The sequence below is a fragment of the Leucopleurus acutus genome (genome assembly GCF_964270905.1).
Source record: "Leucopleurus acutus genome assembly, chromosome: 11".
Lineage (NCBI taxonomy): Eukaryota > Metazoa > Chordata > Mammalia > Artiodactyla > Delphinidae > Leucopleurus > Leucopleurus acutus.
Window position 1 is genome coordinate 78,783,085 of NC_139152.1, and position 19,183 is coordinate 78,802,267.

The window sequence follows — 19,183 nt, forward strand, 5'->3', positions numbered from 1 at the left end:
TATCTCCTGCTTGAGGTTAAAACTGTATTTTCAAGAGCAATAGAATTTTTCCTTTAAATTAAAAATGAACCCAAGATTTTAAATGATTGTTTCCCATTGTATTGCTCCTTTCCTGTCACTGTTTTTGATCTAGAACATGGAGTCCTTGGCGGGGAAAGGAAGGGCATGATCATTCATCTCCATTAACAGTCTTGAGTGGTTTCTGTTATCTAATAATTTCTGAGTTGACAGACGTGGAAATGCTCATGTAGTTAAATGACTATTCATCCACACTGGACTTCTACTTAAGCTCTGCATATATCTTTCACAGTCATGTTTCAGGTAATGTCTCATTAATTGAGCAGATCTTTGAAGATTCTACTCTTTTTTCAAATAAACCTCTTCTTGGAGTTATACCAACAAAAAAGCAGAACCATTCTGTAACAGTTTAGTATTTGGGGGGAGAGTAGGGAATTGTTGTTATGTTCTAAATTCATTGCTACATTACAGCAGAGTCAACCAAATTGCATTCACAATGAAACCAAAACTTGTCATTTTTCAGGTGTTCAAATTCACTGCAGAGATGAACACTAGAGTGACCCAAGTGCAGATAACCACTCTTTCTTTCGTCTATTTGAGTCCATTATTGTCTGCGTCCTACTCATATGTTTGGTCTTAAGATGATCTTAAATATATCTCCCTCTTCATCATTCTTTTTTCTCTCTTATTAGACATCTTGTTTTCCAAAATGAGGTGCTATAGGAAACAATTTTACTTCATGGAGAGTGAGAAAGGACATTGTCTTTAAGAATATTATACTGTTTCCACCTGACAGATTGAAAATTCTTACCCCTTATCAATGAAGTTAACTGATGGGTGTGAGTGGATTGTCTGAGAATTTCATGACCTGTCTCCCATGCGTGAGCAAATGAAGGATGGAGAGTCATCTCTTTTGTACAAATCGACCTTTTTTTTTTTTTCCAGTAACCATTAATTCACTTACATTTGCAAGCATCTGGGGCAGAGAAAGGTCTTCGGAGGTCCCGGTAGAAGCCTGGCTTACATCGTTGGCAATGCTGACCTTCTGTGTTGTGCTGACAGTCATTGCAGACGCCACCACTACGATTCCCTGACGCCTCCCACACATTAATGTCAAAGTGACAGGCATCAGCATGTCCATTGCACTTGCAGGCTGGAAAAAAGAAGCATGGGAGGAAAACAAAGAATTAAAAATAAAATGACAGGTTCTCTAATATTCAGGCAGTTAAAAGTAGGGTAAGCTGATTCCTAATTTTTAAAAATTTAGTTTTTTCACATTCAGAGACATAGAGAACAGACTTGTGGTTGCCAAGGGGGAGGGGAGATGGGGAAGGGACGGAGTGGCAGTTCGGGGTTAGCAGATGCAAACAATTATATATAGAATGGATAAACAACAAGGTCTTACTGTACAGCACAGGGAACTATATTCAATATCCTGTGATAAACCGTAATGGAAAAGAATATTTTTAAAAGAATGTATATATATGTACATACATCTATCTGTATATATAACTGAATCACTTTGCTGTACAGCAGAAATTAACACAACATTGTAAATCAACTATACTTCCATTAAAAAAAATTTAGTTTTTTGAGTAGTATACATTTTCACAGTACAAGATTCAAAACAGTATAAAAACATTTATACATTAAGAACTCTTTCACCCCATTTCCTCTGGCCTTCAGCAGCTGCTTTCCTTTCTTCCTTCCTTCCTTCTCTTTCTCCCCTCCTTCCCTCCCTCCTTCCTCCGAGCCTAGAAGGAACCTTCTGGTGGACAGGGGTTAGTAACTTGGCAGATAGATTGATTTACCTTTCATGAAGTACTATTCCTCAGCTATTGCTGTACTGGTGAGTACGAGGTAGTCTCCTATAGAAGCCTTAATTTTCTTATAGAAGAGGCTTGCAGAGTTTCTCATATAACAATTTCTCAAAGGCATTTCTAAGATTATCAGTCAATAGTGCCAAGTGACAAGTCTCTGTTCTATATGTGTTTAGATATGCAGCTGGTTTCGGTGGAAAGGGCCAGAATGGCACTCTAGGAATTTAGGAGAAATTCTTTAGATTCTCTTGATGAGTGATTTGAATAAGGATCCAGACTTTTTTTCTGGAGGTCAACTGCATTTGAAAATGTTTGTGCTATTTTTTTTCATTGTTTCCTTGATGTGTTATGATACTTTGACCAGACTCATAGTCTTTAAAAAGCATATTGTAAGATAATTTAAGAGTTATGCTTAGAGGAAATCCTTTACATTTCCTAGAAACTAAAATAAATCAGTTATGATTCCAAATTATGTAAGGGAAGAGACTTCTCACAGTTTTACCCACTGTACTTGCCTTTAAATCCTAGTAAAACTGAAGTCTGTGAGTGTAAACATTGTTAAGGCCATGTGTATTTCTCTGTGCATGTGTATTTCTATTTCATGTATATTTCATTTTGAATTGCAAAGAAAAAAAATGATTCATGTTCCCATAGTTTTTACCCTTCTATCTAATCTCCAACCTCAAACCCAAAGTTAGCCATGGCAATGTTAGTCTCATTCTTGACGAACTGGCTTAGTTTTAAATCTAATTTGTCACTACAAGTATCATAAGTGAAAAGAAAGGCATTATGGTATTACAGGAAAAAAAGCATTTAATTTGGAGTCTGAAGAGCAGGGATCAAGTCCTGACTCTATCATTTACTAACTTTGGCAAGTTACTTAATCTTATTGAGCCTCAGTTTCCTGATCTCTAAAATGGGATTAACACCACCTACTTTATAGGGTTGTTTTGAGAACTGAATTCAAGATAGCTATTTTCATGATTATAATTCAATATCTCAGCTATGATGGTAACTGCACATTCTAATCCTCAGTTGCTCTTGCGTCTAGCCATGTTTTATTATGTCAAAGTCTCAGGGAGGGTGCTTAGGTCCCACATAGTGTCCCAGCAAATGGGCAACACATTATTGGCAAAATAGTATATCGGTGATTTTGCAAGCAGTAATTGTTTCCAAATGGCTGAAGTTACAGTGGGCAGTGATATGGTTTATGTTTGATATGGGCTACTACCTTATATTGTGTTTCTAGAGACAACAAGGAGTCCATAGATGTTTACTTTACAAAGGCGGCTTTGAGTCTGTGGTTTGGTACTTACTTCTGCACTCTTTTGGAGACCCTGTTTTGCCATCAGCTGCCTCCCAGGGGCGGTCATTGTATAAAGGTGCACAATGTTGGCAGTGGGTGCCTGCCGTGTTGTGCTTACACATACACTTTCCATGGACCTGCAAACAAAAATAAGTAAGCACTATGAGCACAAACAGTGCTAGGAAAGAACACTCTTCCCACAACCTCATCTCATTGGTTGGCTTTAGCCATATGACATTCATTCATTTTTGCTGAGAAGTTAGTCATCAAGATGAAAGATCCTTTCTTTAGTTTGTCTTGTTGTTAATTCATATCCTTGGCTATAGAATATGTGACCCTAATGAGCAGTTCTGAGATACTGGCTAGGCATTTACTTAAATTTGTTTTGTTTTGTTTTTTTGTTTTTGGTTATTTATTTATTTATTTATTTGTGGCTGCGTTGGGTCTTCGTTGTGGTGCACGGGCTTCTCATTGTGGTGGCTTCTCTTGTTTCGGAGCACGGGCTCTAGGCGCACGGGCTTCAGTAGTTGTGGCACACGGGCTCAGTAGTTGTGGCTCGCAGGCTCTAGAGCGCAGGCTCAGTAGTTGTGGTGCATGGGCTTAGTTGCTCCGTGGCACGTGGGATATTCCCGGTCCAGGGCTCAAACCTGTGTCCCCTGCATTGGCAGGCGGATTCTTAACCACTGCACAACCAGGGAAGCCCTACTTAAATTTTTAATACCTTTAAATTATTTTATTCTTTACACAGAAGTAATACATCTTCAATATAGAAAACTTAGAAATCTGTAATCCCATCACAAAGTGACATCATTATCAACATTTGAAGCATATATTTGAGGCACTTTAAAAATAAAATTATATTTAATAAAATTTAAAAAAACACAATTATATTTAAAACTTCTTTTTTGGATTGAGATCATCATTTCATGTCATTAAATATTCTTGTACAACACACATTTTAATGGCTCCCTTGTATGATGTAAAATTTATTTGACCAATCACCTATTTTTTTGTCATTTAGGCTTTAAAATATTTTTACATACTATATTTTAATTCTATAATGAATATCCTTGTAGCTAACAATTTGTGTACATCTTTATTAGGAATGTGTTTTCTAGAGGTAAAATTGAACAGTCAACATTTGTATATTTTTAAGGCTTTGAACACATTTTGTCATAATGACTGGGCATTTTCTTTTAATCCCACAATTCAGAGTAGTTGAGGGTTTTTAAAATAGTATTTCTCACAGGGAGGAATACTTTAGTGGAATTATCTGGGATCTGAGAGTTTTATGAGAATTTTAATAGTTTTTGTATTATCTCACCAATAATTTCTTTTTTAAAAATTTTATTTATTTATTTATTTGGCTGTGTTGGGTCTTCATTGCTGCACACAGGCTTTCTCTAGTTGTGGCGAGTGGGGGCTACTCTTCATTACGGTACTCAGGCTTCTCATTGCAGTGGCTTCTCTTGTTGCGGAGCACAGGCTCTAGGTTCGCGGGCTTCAGTAGTTGTGGCTCACAGGTTTGGTAGTTGTGGCTCGCGGGCTCAGTAGTTGTGGCTCGCCGGCTCTAGAGCGCAGGCTCAGTAGCTGTGGTGCACGGGCTTAGTTGCTCTGCGGCATGTGGGCTCCTCCCAGACCAGGGATAGAACCCGTGTCCCCTGCATTGGCAGGCGGATTCTTAACCACTGCACCACCAGGGAAGTCTCCACACATTCACAGATTTCCCCTAGCCTCCTAGCACCGCAGCTTGGTTAATTTTGTTTCCTCTTCCTGGAAAGTCTCTTCCCTTCTGCCTGTCAGAAATACTGCCCAACTTCAAGAACCATCTCAAAACCCAGTCCCTCTCATGGTCCTCAACAACTGCTAATCTATAGTGATTTCTGCATTCTTTGAATTCCAACATCATTTTGTTTCTTAGGTATTTATTTATTGTCTTGTTTATCTGTAATTTTTTTCTATGTAAATTTTTTTTTTCTCCAGCTACATCATACTTTGCTTAAAGACAGAAAAAATGTTTTGTAATGCTTTGTGTACCAAACATTGCCTAACATAGCAACTCTCTCTTGTAGATATTCATTAAATAATTGTTGACGGGTTGATATAATTTATTACCTTTATGCTGATTTACCTCTTATACTGTTTCTCAAGAAAACAACAACAATACCTCATAGATCCAAATTTGGGAATCCCATTCTGAGCTGCTTTACAAAACATTCATTTGTACAGTCATGACATCATGTGTCAATAAATGCATTTTGCTACTGGAATTCAGGGCAATACTTAGTTATTAGGAAGTATTCCAGATGATCCCAAATATTAATTTTTAGAAATTTATTCTATCAAATAAATAGTTATTCTATAAAATAACTTCTGCATGGTAAGATTCTTTTTTAATTGAAATATAGTTGATTTACAATGTTGTGTTAATTTCTACTGTACAGCAAAGTGATTCAGTCATGTGTGTGTGTGTGTGTATATATATATATATATATATATTCTTTTTCATATTTTCCATTATGGGTTTTTTTTTTTGCGGTATGTGGGCCTCTCACTGTTGTGGCCTCTCCCGTTGCAGAGCACAGGCTCTGGACGCGCAGGCTCAGTGGCCATGGCTCACGGGCCCAGCCGCTCCGCGACATGTGGGATCTTCCCAGACCAGGGCACGAACCCGTGTCCCCTGCACCAGCAGGCAGACTCTCAACCATTGCGCCACCAGGGAAGCCCTCCATTATGGTTTATCACAGGATATTGAATATAGTTCACTGTGCTATACAGTAAGACCTTGTTTATCCATTCTATATCTAATAGTTTGCATCTGCTAACCCCAAACTCCAACTTCTTCCCTCTTCAACCCCCTCCTCCTTGCTAATCACAAGTCTGTTCTCTATGTCTGTGAGTCTGTTTCTGTTTCGTAGATAAGTTCATTTGTGTCATATTCTAGATTTGAACGGTAAGATTCTTTAAAGGCTCTAAAAAGATGGATGATCCTTTGTTTACTTGTACTAGATCCTGATTTCAAACAAAATGGAGTCTTTTGAAAAAATGAATAAGAAAAATCTTCCAAAGTTGAAGAATTTAGTGAAGCGAAGGCATACTTATGTAGCTGGCACAAGTTAGTAGCATAATGAAGATTAGCAGAAAAAGCAGTTTTGTAACTGTCTAAATTCTATAATAACCTGTGAAAAAATAAAAAACAAACCACTACGTACAAAACACCCAGGATACAAATATTTGATAGAATTAGAGTCCAAATTCCTAGAATAAACCATCCCTAATTCATCATTGCTGTTACGGAGATTATATGGAATACTATCTGAGGAGGGCATTTGAAACAATGTTAAGAAATCCAAAGTAAATATAGTAGAGACCAAGGTCAATAATTGCTATCTGTATAAAACTCTAAGTGTGGTCCCTGAGGTTGTGTCTTGAAGAGTACATAGGATTTTCCTTAGGGAGCAAAGACAAGAAGATAACCCCAAAGGAATATTCTGAATAGTCAGTAAGTAAACCAGAGGACATGTGTTGAATAAGTACGTTCTATCTAGACCACGGAATACATTATAGAGCTTAAGAATGATGAATTTATCCTGTAATACTGAAGATCCATTGAAGATTTTTGAGTAGGAAGTGATTGAAAGGTATATTAAATATACTTTATTTTCCTCTCTTTTAAAAGATTTCCTTTTATCTCCTATCTTGTCTGTTATGTTGTTTCTTCCCCCTCCTTTATTATTTCTTTTCCAAAATTTTTACCCCAGCTTATACCTTCCAACAGCCAATGGCAGTCAAATGTATTTTCTGATAATGTTTGGAATTTTAAAAGGTTGTTAATTTTTATTTTATTGCTTTTTTGTATCCTTCCTACTTTTAAAACAACCATTTATTGAATACTATATAAACATAGATGCTGCAAATTATTGCTACTTTTCTTTAGAGGAACTAAACTATCATCATAAGTCAGTTTATCTGGTTTGGTCTTGGAATGCCCAAGGCCTATATGTAATTTCACCCAACTCATAGGTTAGTCCTGGCCCACAAATTCCAGGGCTCAGGAGGCCACAGACATTTAGGGAAACCTCATCAAACATTCACATGTATCACAAGATAATGTGGACAGGTCAGTTCCCTCTGGAGTAAAGATTTCAGAGCATTCCCTCATTCCTGCATGCCAAGGATTGGGATGAACCTCCCAGGGTCTGAAAGATGCCAGCCCAGCAAATATTTCTGCACACAGAAAAATTCAAGGAGCTGTCATTTTGAGAATTACCAAAAATAGCTGTAAATCATTACCTAGACCATTTGAAACAAGAAATCCTTCCTCAGCAATACAACTGTTACAGTTCAAGCTTGAAAGATCACCCACTATTTGATGCTCGTGAAAAATGTGCAAGTAAAACTAGGTCTTCACTGAAAAAAAAAAAACAAAACAGAAAAAGGAAAATTTAGTAACAAGTTAAACATAGCTCTTATTTGGTACACAAACATAAGCTAGATAAAGAGCAGGAAAATGGGATTATGTATTTAAGGCTAAGTTGAAGAGTGGTGTCTGGCTTTATAATTGGAAAATGAGAAATCTATTTCAACAAAAAAATCTACAACTCCTAATTATCTAAGAGGTATACCTCTTAGATAATACCTTGGCATTTTGGATATTCTATGAATTTCATAAACTTCTTTTCTATGCTGAGAGTATGTTTTTTCTGTTGATGTCAAAAGTTTTCCTACCTATATCTGAAACCAAGCAAGACCTTGTGGGACTCCTGGGCATGAAAGCCTTTCTGTGTCCCCTGTTTTTTGTTTGCAGGGAATAGTCTTCAGCCTCCATGACCTTCCCTGAGTTCCAAAGAGCAGGTCCAAACAGTTGCTAATCAAGGAATGGAGGCAAGGCAAAGATAAGGGAGGAGCAGCCAAGAAACAGTAGTGCAGCCTTGGGGCAGGGTCCTGCTTCTGCCTCAAGGGACACACATAACAATATCTTTAAGCTCTTTACAGAACTAAAATTCCCAACAAATGGAAGATGTTAGCATTCTTCATTCCAGAGAAGCTTATCAAGAGAGACTACCTGAGGCCAGATTAAAGGAGTGCAGGCCCTGCACACACCCTGACACTTATCAACAATTCCGCCCTTGAACCATTGCTATAAAACTCCTCACCAAATCCTCCCAGGTTGGGACACACACTTTTGAGAGGCACGAGCCCGCTGTGTCCCTCTTTGCCTGGCAAAGCAATAAAGCTATTCTTTTCTACTTCACCCAAAACTCTGTCTCCAAGATTTGATTCAGCACCGGAGCACAGAGGCCAAGTTTTCAGCCTCATGTCTAATAGTATTTATTTGTTACTAATATTAACCTACTTGCAAGTCATTTTTAGCGTATTTATCTTACAGGGAGGGAATCATACAAACTTTGAACCAGTAATTTAAGGAATTACTGGAACAGCTTGCTCATTAATACCTGTGCACTTTGACACATATTATATATTAGAGGCAAATAGACATGGAAGAGAAAATACCACTCCTTCATATGTAAGGCTATAGAAGTAAGAATCTAGGTGGGTGCAAAATGAGGAAATGATTCTTTCAAATCCGTCATTGGAAGATACACATCTTGCTTAGAAAAGCTGCTTTCTTTTTTATTTTTTTTATTTATTTATTTTTGTCTCTGTTGGGTCTTTGTTGCTGCGCACAAGCTTTCTCTAGTTGTGGGAGCAGGGGCTACTCTTCGTTGAGGCGTGAAGACTTCTCATTGTGGTGGCTTCTCTTGTTGTGTAGCATGGGCTCTAGGCACGTGGTCTTCACTAGTTGTGGCTCATGGGTTCTAGAATGGAGGCTCAGTAGTTGTGGCACACAGGCTTAGCTGCTGCACAGTATGTGGGATCTTCCTGGACCAGGGCTCGAACCCGTGCCCCCTGCATTGGCAGGCAGATTCTTAACCACTGTGCCACCAGGGAAGCCCGAAAAGCTGCTTTTTAATTGTTCTCTTTGGGGCAGTAGGCCTTCTAGTAGTCAGCAAACATAGAGTTGAGGAAATTGTCATGGCAGGAGGTTGTGAGAATCTGGTTGTTTGCCATGTCAAGCATATGGGTTGGACAATCACTTATCAAGATGTTGTAGAATATTTAAACATTAGATGGAAGATTGGCTTTGACAACTTGTAAGGTCCTTCTAGTCTTAAGGTTCTATGATTCTAAGCCCTGCTGTTCTGTATTGTGAATACTGCCTGGTTGTAGGCAACTACCCATAATCCTTTCTGAGCTACCAGATAAGACTTAAATGTCATATAGCTGGGTCCTGTTGGCATCTCTCCAATGCAGCATGTTTCCAAATGATGTGAAAGTCAAACAAGGGAGAGCTAGGAGAATATCTCTTCTTTTTTGCAGGTACTACCTGATGTGGCACAAATGAAAAATAAATGTTAATAGTCTCTGAAGATGGATTTGCATTTGTCAATAATGACTATACCTAAACTAAATTGTATTCTTTCTGATTTTTCTTCTACTGTTTTCCTCCTTCTGAACTGCATTTTCCCCATTGGCTTGTGACTAAAGTAATTGTAGACTGTCATTCTAGCACCTGCCTTCCAAATAAAGGTATATTTCATCATCTAGTGATGCTCACCACAGACATTCACCATAATGGAATTACCAAAGCGAATAATCAGTCTGGTTAAAGCTTTGAAGGACTCAAATTAACTGAATTGTTTTGTGAATGTCTGATAAAATTTACTTCCCAACTGCTTTCCAAGAAAGAAAGGACCAACTATTGTTCATGTCCTACTAAACTTTATAATGAAAGTTAGCGGAAAAAAAGATTTTACAGCTAAATATTCAGAAATTCCTGAATTTCATCAATTGACTAATTTCCTTGAGCTCTTGTGCCATTATTGTTTACATATACATGATTTTATTTTCATTCTTTGAATTCCAATGGGAAATGAATATTCTTTCATACCATCATTGGAACTTTAAAAAATGTTTGTGAAAAAAGGATACAAACAGTGCCTATTCTATGAACCTAAGAAAAATGCCCACTTAAAGGCAGCTGTGGCAATTCACGGACCTCCATTTAGCTATGACAAATGATTTAGAAAGTGGAACAATGCTTTGTAGCACCTTAAGACAAAATGTAAAGGCAAAAAACTGTTTTAATTTCTAAAGAGATAGTATGTCCCTTTTAGAGAAAAGGATTAACTTCTAAAAGAATGAACTTCTTATGCATGAAAAGAGATAAATTCTAATAACGGCCAGCCTGTTAGAACCTGCTCCTCTTAAGCAGGGCAAAAACAGGCACAACAATGCTACAGCATAAACCTTTGAATAGAAAGCATTGTGAGGAAAACACGTCTTTTCATTAACAAATAAAATATTCCTCTACCCCTATTAAAGGTTTGCATGTTTTAATTTAACAGAAGAAGCGGGAGTTCTATGGTGAATATAAAGCATAGTAATTGAGTTTGGTAAAAGGGGGCTTGAAACATACTGTCAGAATGAGAAAAATAGGCTGAAGCCCGAGTATTCCAAACCCTTGCCCAGTAATATATATAGCAAGAATGTAAGAAGTTGAAAAGCTCTACAGTCTATTCCCTGGTCTATACTTTAACACTAGAGAAAACGGGTCTTGTAAGAAAGCATGGGCAAAAAAAATAGAGGTATAGAGCAGAAACAATTATGAGTAAAGAATGAAAATCAGCCACGAGAGGCTTCCCTGTCAGCCTGTTGCCTGAAATTCTTCCTATTGGGACTCATTCCTTTAGCTTCTGAATGGTGCTTTAGGTTCAAGAGCTCCCTACAAAAATGTACTTAAGCTCAGAAGGCGTAAATCCTTAAATTATTAGCAACAAACGTATCAGCAGGGATTATAACCATCTGTTTTCAATCCTAAAACTGTACTCAGAGTTGCTTAAAGGAGGAAGTAGTTTCCTGGTGGAAGGAAAGGGAATGTCTAAAGGGGAGAGGGAAGGAGCCAAAGACAAACTTGTGCCTACTTCACTATTTTGCCAAGAACCTTGCTCTGGCTGACAAACCTGGAAAAAAAACAAAAACAAAAAACATGCATGGAGCCAATACAAATTTCATAGGAAAACTGCATGTAAGTACACTGTATGGTAATCGTGTTTATATACCGCTCTCCACTAAACTCTTGCAGGGAAGAAACTGTGGCTTAAATTTCTTTGAATCCCCAGTAACTGGCATATAATAGGTTTTCAATCAATATGTGTTAATTTTATTCAGCCAATGTATATTCAAATGAGCATTGAGAACCTTAGTTATTGAGTTTAGTTCCATTTTAAAAACTTCCCAAGAAAGCAGGGTGCTAATTATTCACTTGAAGTGGGAATAGGATACTTTTGTTTGTCACAGAGCAGGATTTCGGGCAGAGTAGGATTGAAAGACATTCAGCTTTGTCCAGAGTGCTTCTGGTCAAGGAATATTGGTAAATATGATGTTACATAGAGTGGCCGTCTATAGTTGACCTGGGAGAACTACTGTAGGCCCAAGGAACATGGATTAGTCAGGGAGGGAAATGGGAACAATAAAGATGAAGAAGAAGATGATGATAATGATGATGATAAATAATAACAATTAATAGTAGTAGTTAATATTGATTAGCATTTACTATGTACCAGGCACTGTTCTAGGCATTGTCTAAATATTCATTGGATTTACACAAGAATAAGGTAGGTATATTACTTCCATTTCATAAATGAGGAAACTGAAGCCCAAAGAGTTTAAGTAATTTGCCCAAGGTCACAAAGCCAGTAAATGCTGGAGCTATTTGAATTCTAGCCGTCTGACTCCAGAGCCACCATCTTAACCCTTAAACTATACTATTCTGAAGACCCTGGGGAGTAGGATTTTTGAGAGATCTACTTTGGCTAGATCTCTTCAGTGTGTTACTTAAATAATATTGGTATGTTTCAAACCAATTTGTCCTTGAAGAGCTCCTTGGGACAAATGCTGGTTTGGACTCAAAGTGAGCCATTTCAAGGGTATTAAGTTCTTGAATGGATTATTTGTCCTATTCCTCTGGGAGAAACCTAGCAGTTTTCAAGATGGGTGAATATAGGAAGATTGGCCCCCATTTCCCATACCTGGCATGAATAAGTTCAGTGCATGTACTTGTGGAGAATACTTTTAGATTCTCATTGGTTCAGTGTAAAATCTGTCTGTACACTGAAAATTCTGATGCCTCCTAGGGGCATTTCTGGGCCACTGCAAGTATTAACAACTCTTTAACTTATCAGAAACTCCCCTGAATAAATTTGCAAATGGAGATAATAGGAATGTAAATGAATTCTAATTAAAGATTTGCTCTTTGTGAATAGCCTCCCTTTTGTTATGTGCTCTCCCTATGAGATATGATTTGGTAGGGATAGATAGTAATATTATGTAGTGTGATGGCTTTTAAACAGTTAGTTTTAATTTATAAAGAATGGTAAGTGAGAACACTGTGCATAGCCTAATGATTCAGGTTAATTTTTAGATTCAGGTTGCTGGCTTATTTCCATTTTTTCATGTACAAAACTTTGTATGCCCCAAAGCTTTTATTTATATATCGAAATGGCAGTTTTTCTGTGCCCTTGTGCATGCTATTTATCATATGAAACCAGGAGTTGAAGTAGTATTCAGAAGCGTGAATCCACACACACACAATTTCCAAATGCTACTAAATCTGTGTACTCCAAATTGTGGACATTCATTTTAAGATTTCGTAAAGATGTGTTTCAGCAGACCTCTGTTTTGTAGTATTACAGCTAGAACTAAGAACTAAAATCAAGTTTTGTGGTTTATCTTTCAACATTCATCATGGCGCTTTCTGTGAAATTAGATGATTGGTCAAAACCAAAAACAAAACAAAGCCCAAACAAACTTTCCAAGCCAACTTCCCTGCAGAAAGGAAGGCAGAAACTGCTCCAGGACAGAAAAAAGCATTTTGGGCTTTCCAAATAAATTTCAAAACACTTTTGAGTTAAAAAATAGGGTTAATAACGTAACCTTATTTAAAAGCCACATGAAAGAAGGTTTTAAAATATTCCCATTGTTTTAAAATGTACTATTAGCTCAACAATGGTTTTAAAGTGAGCACTTTAGTTTAAATTTTGGGTTCTTCAGTAAATTTTAGGTAGGATTCTCTCTTACCCTTCAGTGATGATTTCCTAGAATAAAGAAAATCTCTCTCTCTTTGTTAGCCCAGGTATAGGGACTACTTTTATTTATAACAATGGGCTTAAAAGGTTCAAATGTAGCAAGTTTTGGGAAGCAACATTATCAACATTATCAGAATAATTTTCTTTGCATATTTCCCTAATTAACAAATAATGTTCTTTTTGTTTGGTAAAATTCAGATAAACTTTGAAATGCTGCCCACCCACCCCCACCCCCCCCACCCCGCCCCAACCCCACGCCAAAAAAAAAAGACTAAGTGTTCTGGCCAGCATACTTTTGTGGGTTATCTCTGCCTTTTTTTTTTTTTAACATCTTTATTGGAGTATAATTGCTTTACAGTGGTGTGTTAGTTTCTGCTTTATACCAAAGTGAATCAGTTATACATATACACATGTTCCCATATCTCTTCCCTCCTGTGTCTCCCTTCCTCCCACCCCTCTAGGTGGTCACAAAGCACCGAGCTGATCTCCCTGTGCTATGTGGCTGCTTCCCACTAGCTATCTATTTTACATTTGGTAGTGTATATATGTCCATGCCACTCTCTTACCTCGTCACAGCCTACTCCTACCCCTCCCCATATCCTCAAGTCCATGCTCTAGTAGGTCTGTGTCTTTATTCCTGTCTTACCCCTAGGTTCTTCATGATCTTTTTTTTTTTTCTTAGATTTCATATATATGTGTTAGCATACAGTATTTGTTTTTCTCTTTCTGACTTAACTTCACTCTGTATGACAGACTCTAGGTCCATCCACCTCACCACAAATAACTCAATTTCTTTTCTTTTTATGGCTGAGTAATATTCCATTGTGTATATGTGCCACATCTTCTTTATCCATTCATCTGTTGATGGACACTTAGGTTGCTTCCATGTCCTGGCTATTGTAAATAGAGCTGCAATGAACATTGTGGTACATGACTCTTTTTGAATTATGGTTTTCTCAGGGTATATGCCCAGTAGTGGGAATGCTGGGTCGTATGGTAGTTCTGTTTTTAGTTTTTTAAGGAGCCGTCATACTGTTCTCCATAGTGGCTGTATCAATTTACATTCCCACCAACAGTGCAAGAGGGTTCCCTTTTCTCCACACCCTCTCCAGCATTTATTATTTGAAGAATTTTTAATGATGGCCATTCTGACTGGTGTGAGGTGATACCTCATTGTAGTTTTGATTTGCATTTCTCTAATGATTAGTGATGCTGAGCATCTTTTCACATGCCTGTTGGCCACCTGTATGTCTTCTTGGAGAATGTCTACTTAGGTCTTCTGCCCATCTTTGCATTTTATTATCATATCACTGAACCATTTTACAACTCTGTAAGTTGTAGAAAATGAATAATAATTCAAATAACTCTTGTCCATAGAAATGCAAATCAGTTGTGTCTGACAATGCAATTGATCATTGCCCTTCATATTGACCTATTTTGCACCTCTTTGTATATTTCTTCATTTACCAGTGTATGTGTGGTTCTTCGAATTTTCCTTTGAAGCAGTTATAAGGTCTTACTGGTACCTCATTAATTACTGAGTTAAGTAAAATGGTTGACACATGTTTATTTTATATCTGTGTGACAGTCATGGCTTTACTCTTTAAAAATGTATCCTTGGGACTTCCCTGGTGGTGCAGTTGTGAAGAATCTGCCTGCCAATGCAGGGGACATGGGTTCAAGTCCTGGTCTGGGAAGATCCCACATGCCGCGGAGCGGCTGGGCCCGTGAACCATGGCCGCTGAGCCTGCGCGTCCAGAGCCTGTGCTCCGCAACGGGAGAGGCCACAACAGTGAGAGGCCCGTGTACCGCAAAAAAAAAAAAAAAAGTGAAAATAGCATTAAACTAAAAATTGTGATGCTCAGGAAGCTTATGAAGATTATATTTAGATAAGATCATACTATTACCAATTTATGTGATGTTTTTTCTATCATTACTTCCTTACATAAAACTATTTCTTATTTGCTTTTTGTTTCCAATGGTTTTTAAAAATTATTTCTGACTACTGGGCTTTTAAAAATGATGTCTGTCCAACAGGTATATTTATTTGGATAAATCCTACAAATGAATAGTTAGGTTACATGCATAATTTGGTTTCAGATTTGCATGTGTACAATGCAATAAAGTAAGGTACTCTGATTTTAAGACATTTATTTCAGTGTATCTAAGGAATTGCCTCATAATATCAGATTAGCTCCTTTTCTCCTCTATAACAGCTACAATTTCTTCAAGAGAAGATTGACAAATATCATTAGAGTCTTGCTGCAGTTCTTTTTTATAGGCAGACTTTGACTTTCCTAAAATACTATATAAGAAACTATCTTAGTATACAGCTAAGGCATCTGAAATTTCTTTCAAGCCCGATTACTGCCTGCGTTACTGTGTTGAGTCACTGGGACAGTTGCTATCATACATAGCCGTGTGACCAATCCATCTCTGCTCTTCGTTTGATCTCAGTTAAGTCTTGTTTTCATAAGTTCACTTTGCACTTGTCTTTTTATATGTAAACTTTTCCAAGGTCACAACACAAATCAGTGGCAAAACAGGGAACAGAACTCCCAAGAGAGTTCTAAAATATTAGAGGCTTCCATCTTAGAACAGTGATGTCATCAGGAAGATTTTTTTTTTTCCTTCCCACAAACACCTAAAATAACTTCTTATGATAAAATCTCTGGAGGGAAAAAGGGATCATATCAATTTCAATTTTTTAGTATCTATTTATTTGAATAATCTTAGAAAGAAATAGCAAAAGTAGAATTAACAATATATAACTTCTCCTATGCTGTTAAAACTATCAGACAAGAACCTAAGAAACTAAGTGAAGGGAAAAACTAGAACTCATTTTGTAAGCAACTTATCTGTCAAGCAGCATTTGATGCAAGAAAGAAGGAAGGTCTTGTGGGGTTTTGTTCAATGTCTTTGAGGATTTAGATGGGTTTTTATAATTAGTTGGGGACCAGGTAAATTCTATTAGAAATGCTGTGGGGGATTATTAAGTACTTTTCACCACATTGACATTCGCTTGCTCAATGTATTCACATAGCTTTTGGTTATTTTAAAGGAAAATTCCTTGTCACCCACTATTTTGCATTCTTATACAAAGTTTTTTCTTTCTTTTTTTTAAAATTCATTCTAGTTCACATTTCCCACTGTTTTCCTTTTTTCTTGACAGTTCTGTTTAACTGTCACTCAGTATTCTATACAGTGCAGAGGGTGTTACAAAAGTTGACTTAAGATAAATGAGCCCCTGATTATAGTACAAGAAGCCAGTTGCTAGGGCATGTTTTCTTCCATAGTCTTTTGTTGTTGAATTAATTCATTCAGGTGCTTCTTTTCATATTGGAAAATTGCTTGTTTCCAGGTGAATCTTGTAAAATATTATCTTCATTATTGAGTATGCTCATATGAAAGATTAAGGTGGAAGTACTGATATTAAAAACTTATGCTTGTTTGGTAACTCTATCAGAAGCAGTCATTACCACATCTGTGATCATTTGAATATGTCCAGAAACAACAACCACAGATACTGAAAGAATTGGTTTTCTTCAATACCCATCCATCCAAAGGTACTGCTTTTTAAAACAGTCGGCTTAATGACTGGGACTTGAAAAGAAATATATTCATTTTGTAAAGTTCCCTTATAACCAGCCATGGGTTGGTTGGTTTTTTAGCTTTTGATTTTTTCTTATTGAGATTATATTCACATAGCATAAAATTCATCATTTTAACAATTGTAAAGCATGCAATTCAGTGGTTTTTAGAATATCCAAAAAATTGTGCAATCATTGCCATCACCTAATTCCAGAGAATTTCCATCACCCCAAAAAGAAAACTTGTGCCCATTAAGCAGTCACTCCCCATTCCTCCCTGAGCTCCAACTCCTGGCAACCACTAACCTACTTTGTCTTTATGGATTTGCTTTTTCTGGACATTTCATAGAAAAGGAATAATACAATATGTGGCCTTTTGTGTCTGGCTTCTCTCACTTAGCATACTGTTTTCAAGGTTCATTTACGTTGTAGCATGTATCAGTACTGCATTCCTTTTTATGGTTGGATAATACTCCATTGTATGGGTATACCACAGTTTGTTTATTCATTCATCAGTTGATGGACACTGGGTTGTTTCCACTTTTTGGCTCCTATGAATAATGCTGCTATGAACATTCATGTAAAAGGTTTTGTGTAGACATATGTTTTCAATTCACTTGGGCAGATACTGAGGAGTAGAATCGCTGGATCATATAATAACTCTATGTTAAACTTTTTGAGGACCTGCCATACAGCAGCAGCACCATTTTACATTCCTGCCGGCAATGTATGAGGGTTCCAATTTCTCTACATCCTCATTAACACTTGTTATTATCTGTCTTTTTGGTTATAGTCGTTCTAGTGGATGTGAAGCAGTATCTCATTGTGGTTTTTTTTTTTTTTTTTTTTTTTTTTCCATTGTGGTTTTGATTTGCATTTCCCTAATGCCTACGAATGTCAAGCATCTTTTCATGGGCTTATTGGACATTTGCATGTCTTCTTTGGAAAAATACCTATTTAAACCTTTGCCCATTTTTAAATTGGGTTCTTTTCTTAGCATTATGTGGATAAATGTGACATAAAGAGAATAAATTTTGGAATTAGATACATGGGGTTTCCAATCCCTGCTCTCAATAATCTTGGGTAAATTCCTTAATAACAAGACATAGTTTCCTACCTATAAAATAAGGATAATAGTACTGGCTCCATGTATTTGAGGATTAAAAGAGAAAATATATGTAGATGTGTGACACAATCAAGAACAGTCATTATTATTGATATTTTTAACATTATTATCTGAAATGAATCTCTTATTTTTTCAATGCCATTGATTAATTCATTCATATATTGACTGGGGATTTTTTGAACTCACTATATGCTAGACATTGTGACTATCCCAGTATCTGCCATTAAAAAATCAGATAGTTTAGCAGATAGGGAAAGCTGGATATGTAAGCAAATAACAGAGTGAAGTAAATATTTTAATCGTGATAAGTACAGCGGACTCTTGGAGGTCTGAGGAATGATTGAGGCTTTGCGTCAAGGCCACTAATAACCTACTTGCTTGATAAAATAGACTGTCATTCTTTGCTCTCCATGTTAGTGAAGTTAGGTGCCTAAGTGTAATTCTCTTTTTATTACATATGAGAATTGAATTAAATTACAAATGAGAATTAGAAGATAAATATACTACAATTATGATCTTTAGCCTCTATTCAGCATATGGAAATACTACAATTCCATGTTTCCTTTAATTTTAATGCCTACTAGGGGCTTATCTGGGAAACAATGAAACCATTGCCCTTCAGGAATTCTGAGAGCTGACTGAGCCAGCTAAGTTACATGCCTGGTACTGGTGCCCTTAGAGATGCAAAAATTGAAGGACAAAGACACTTGATCAGTGTTTACTTTTACAAATTTCATAATTGTTTGTATATATAACATATTTAATAGTAGGAAAAAGTAATCATTTTTCTATTTCCATATACAATATACTGTAGTTTTTGAAACCATAATTTTCTCTGCTTTTTCTATCTAAAGAGCTCGAGAGTTTAAAAAGTATCAGAATTCCATATGATTAAAAAAACTTATTAAGAATTAACAAATACCATACTACTTCTGTATCCCCACACATGTACTATTTTATTCCATTAAATATTTACATTGCTAAGATGACTCTAGCTCCAATTATAGCATTAAGGTTTTGAATGCCAAGATTAAGAGACCTTGTCTTCCTCACTATTTGAAATGGCTGTGAGGTTCCTCCATCTTGTGAAATAATTATTATATATATCTATATACTTGTCTGTATGTGTGTGTGTGTGTGTGTGTATTTTAACCTTTAACTAAAATTCGCCTCAT

At 36.7% G+C, this 19,183-nt stretch overlaps 1 protein-coding gene across 3 annotated transcripts in view; it reads right to left on the reverse strand.

Moving 5' to 3' along the window:
• Positions 1-19,183, reverse strand: part of NTN4 (netrin 4) — a gene marked incomplete at its 3' end in the record, with an annotated part of 105,204 nt that overhangs the window by 38,050 nt on the left and 47,971 nt on the right. For all 3 annotated transcript variants that reach the window (XM_082850980.1, XM_082850979.1, XM_082850981.1), the window contains exons 4-5: positions 3,155-3,281; positions 983-1,171 (exon numbers count right to left, since the gene is read on the reverse strand). In XM_082850980.1, coding sequence (XP_082707106.1) covers positions 983-1,171; positions 3,155-3,281 — 316 coding nt within the window. The remainder of the gene's footprint in view (positions 1-982; positions 1,172-3,154; positions 3,282-19,183) is intronic.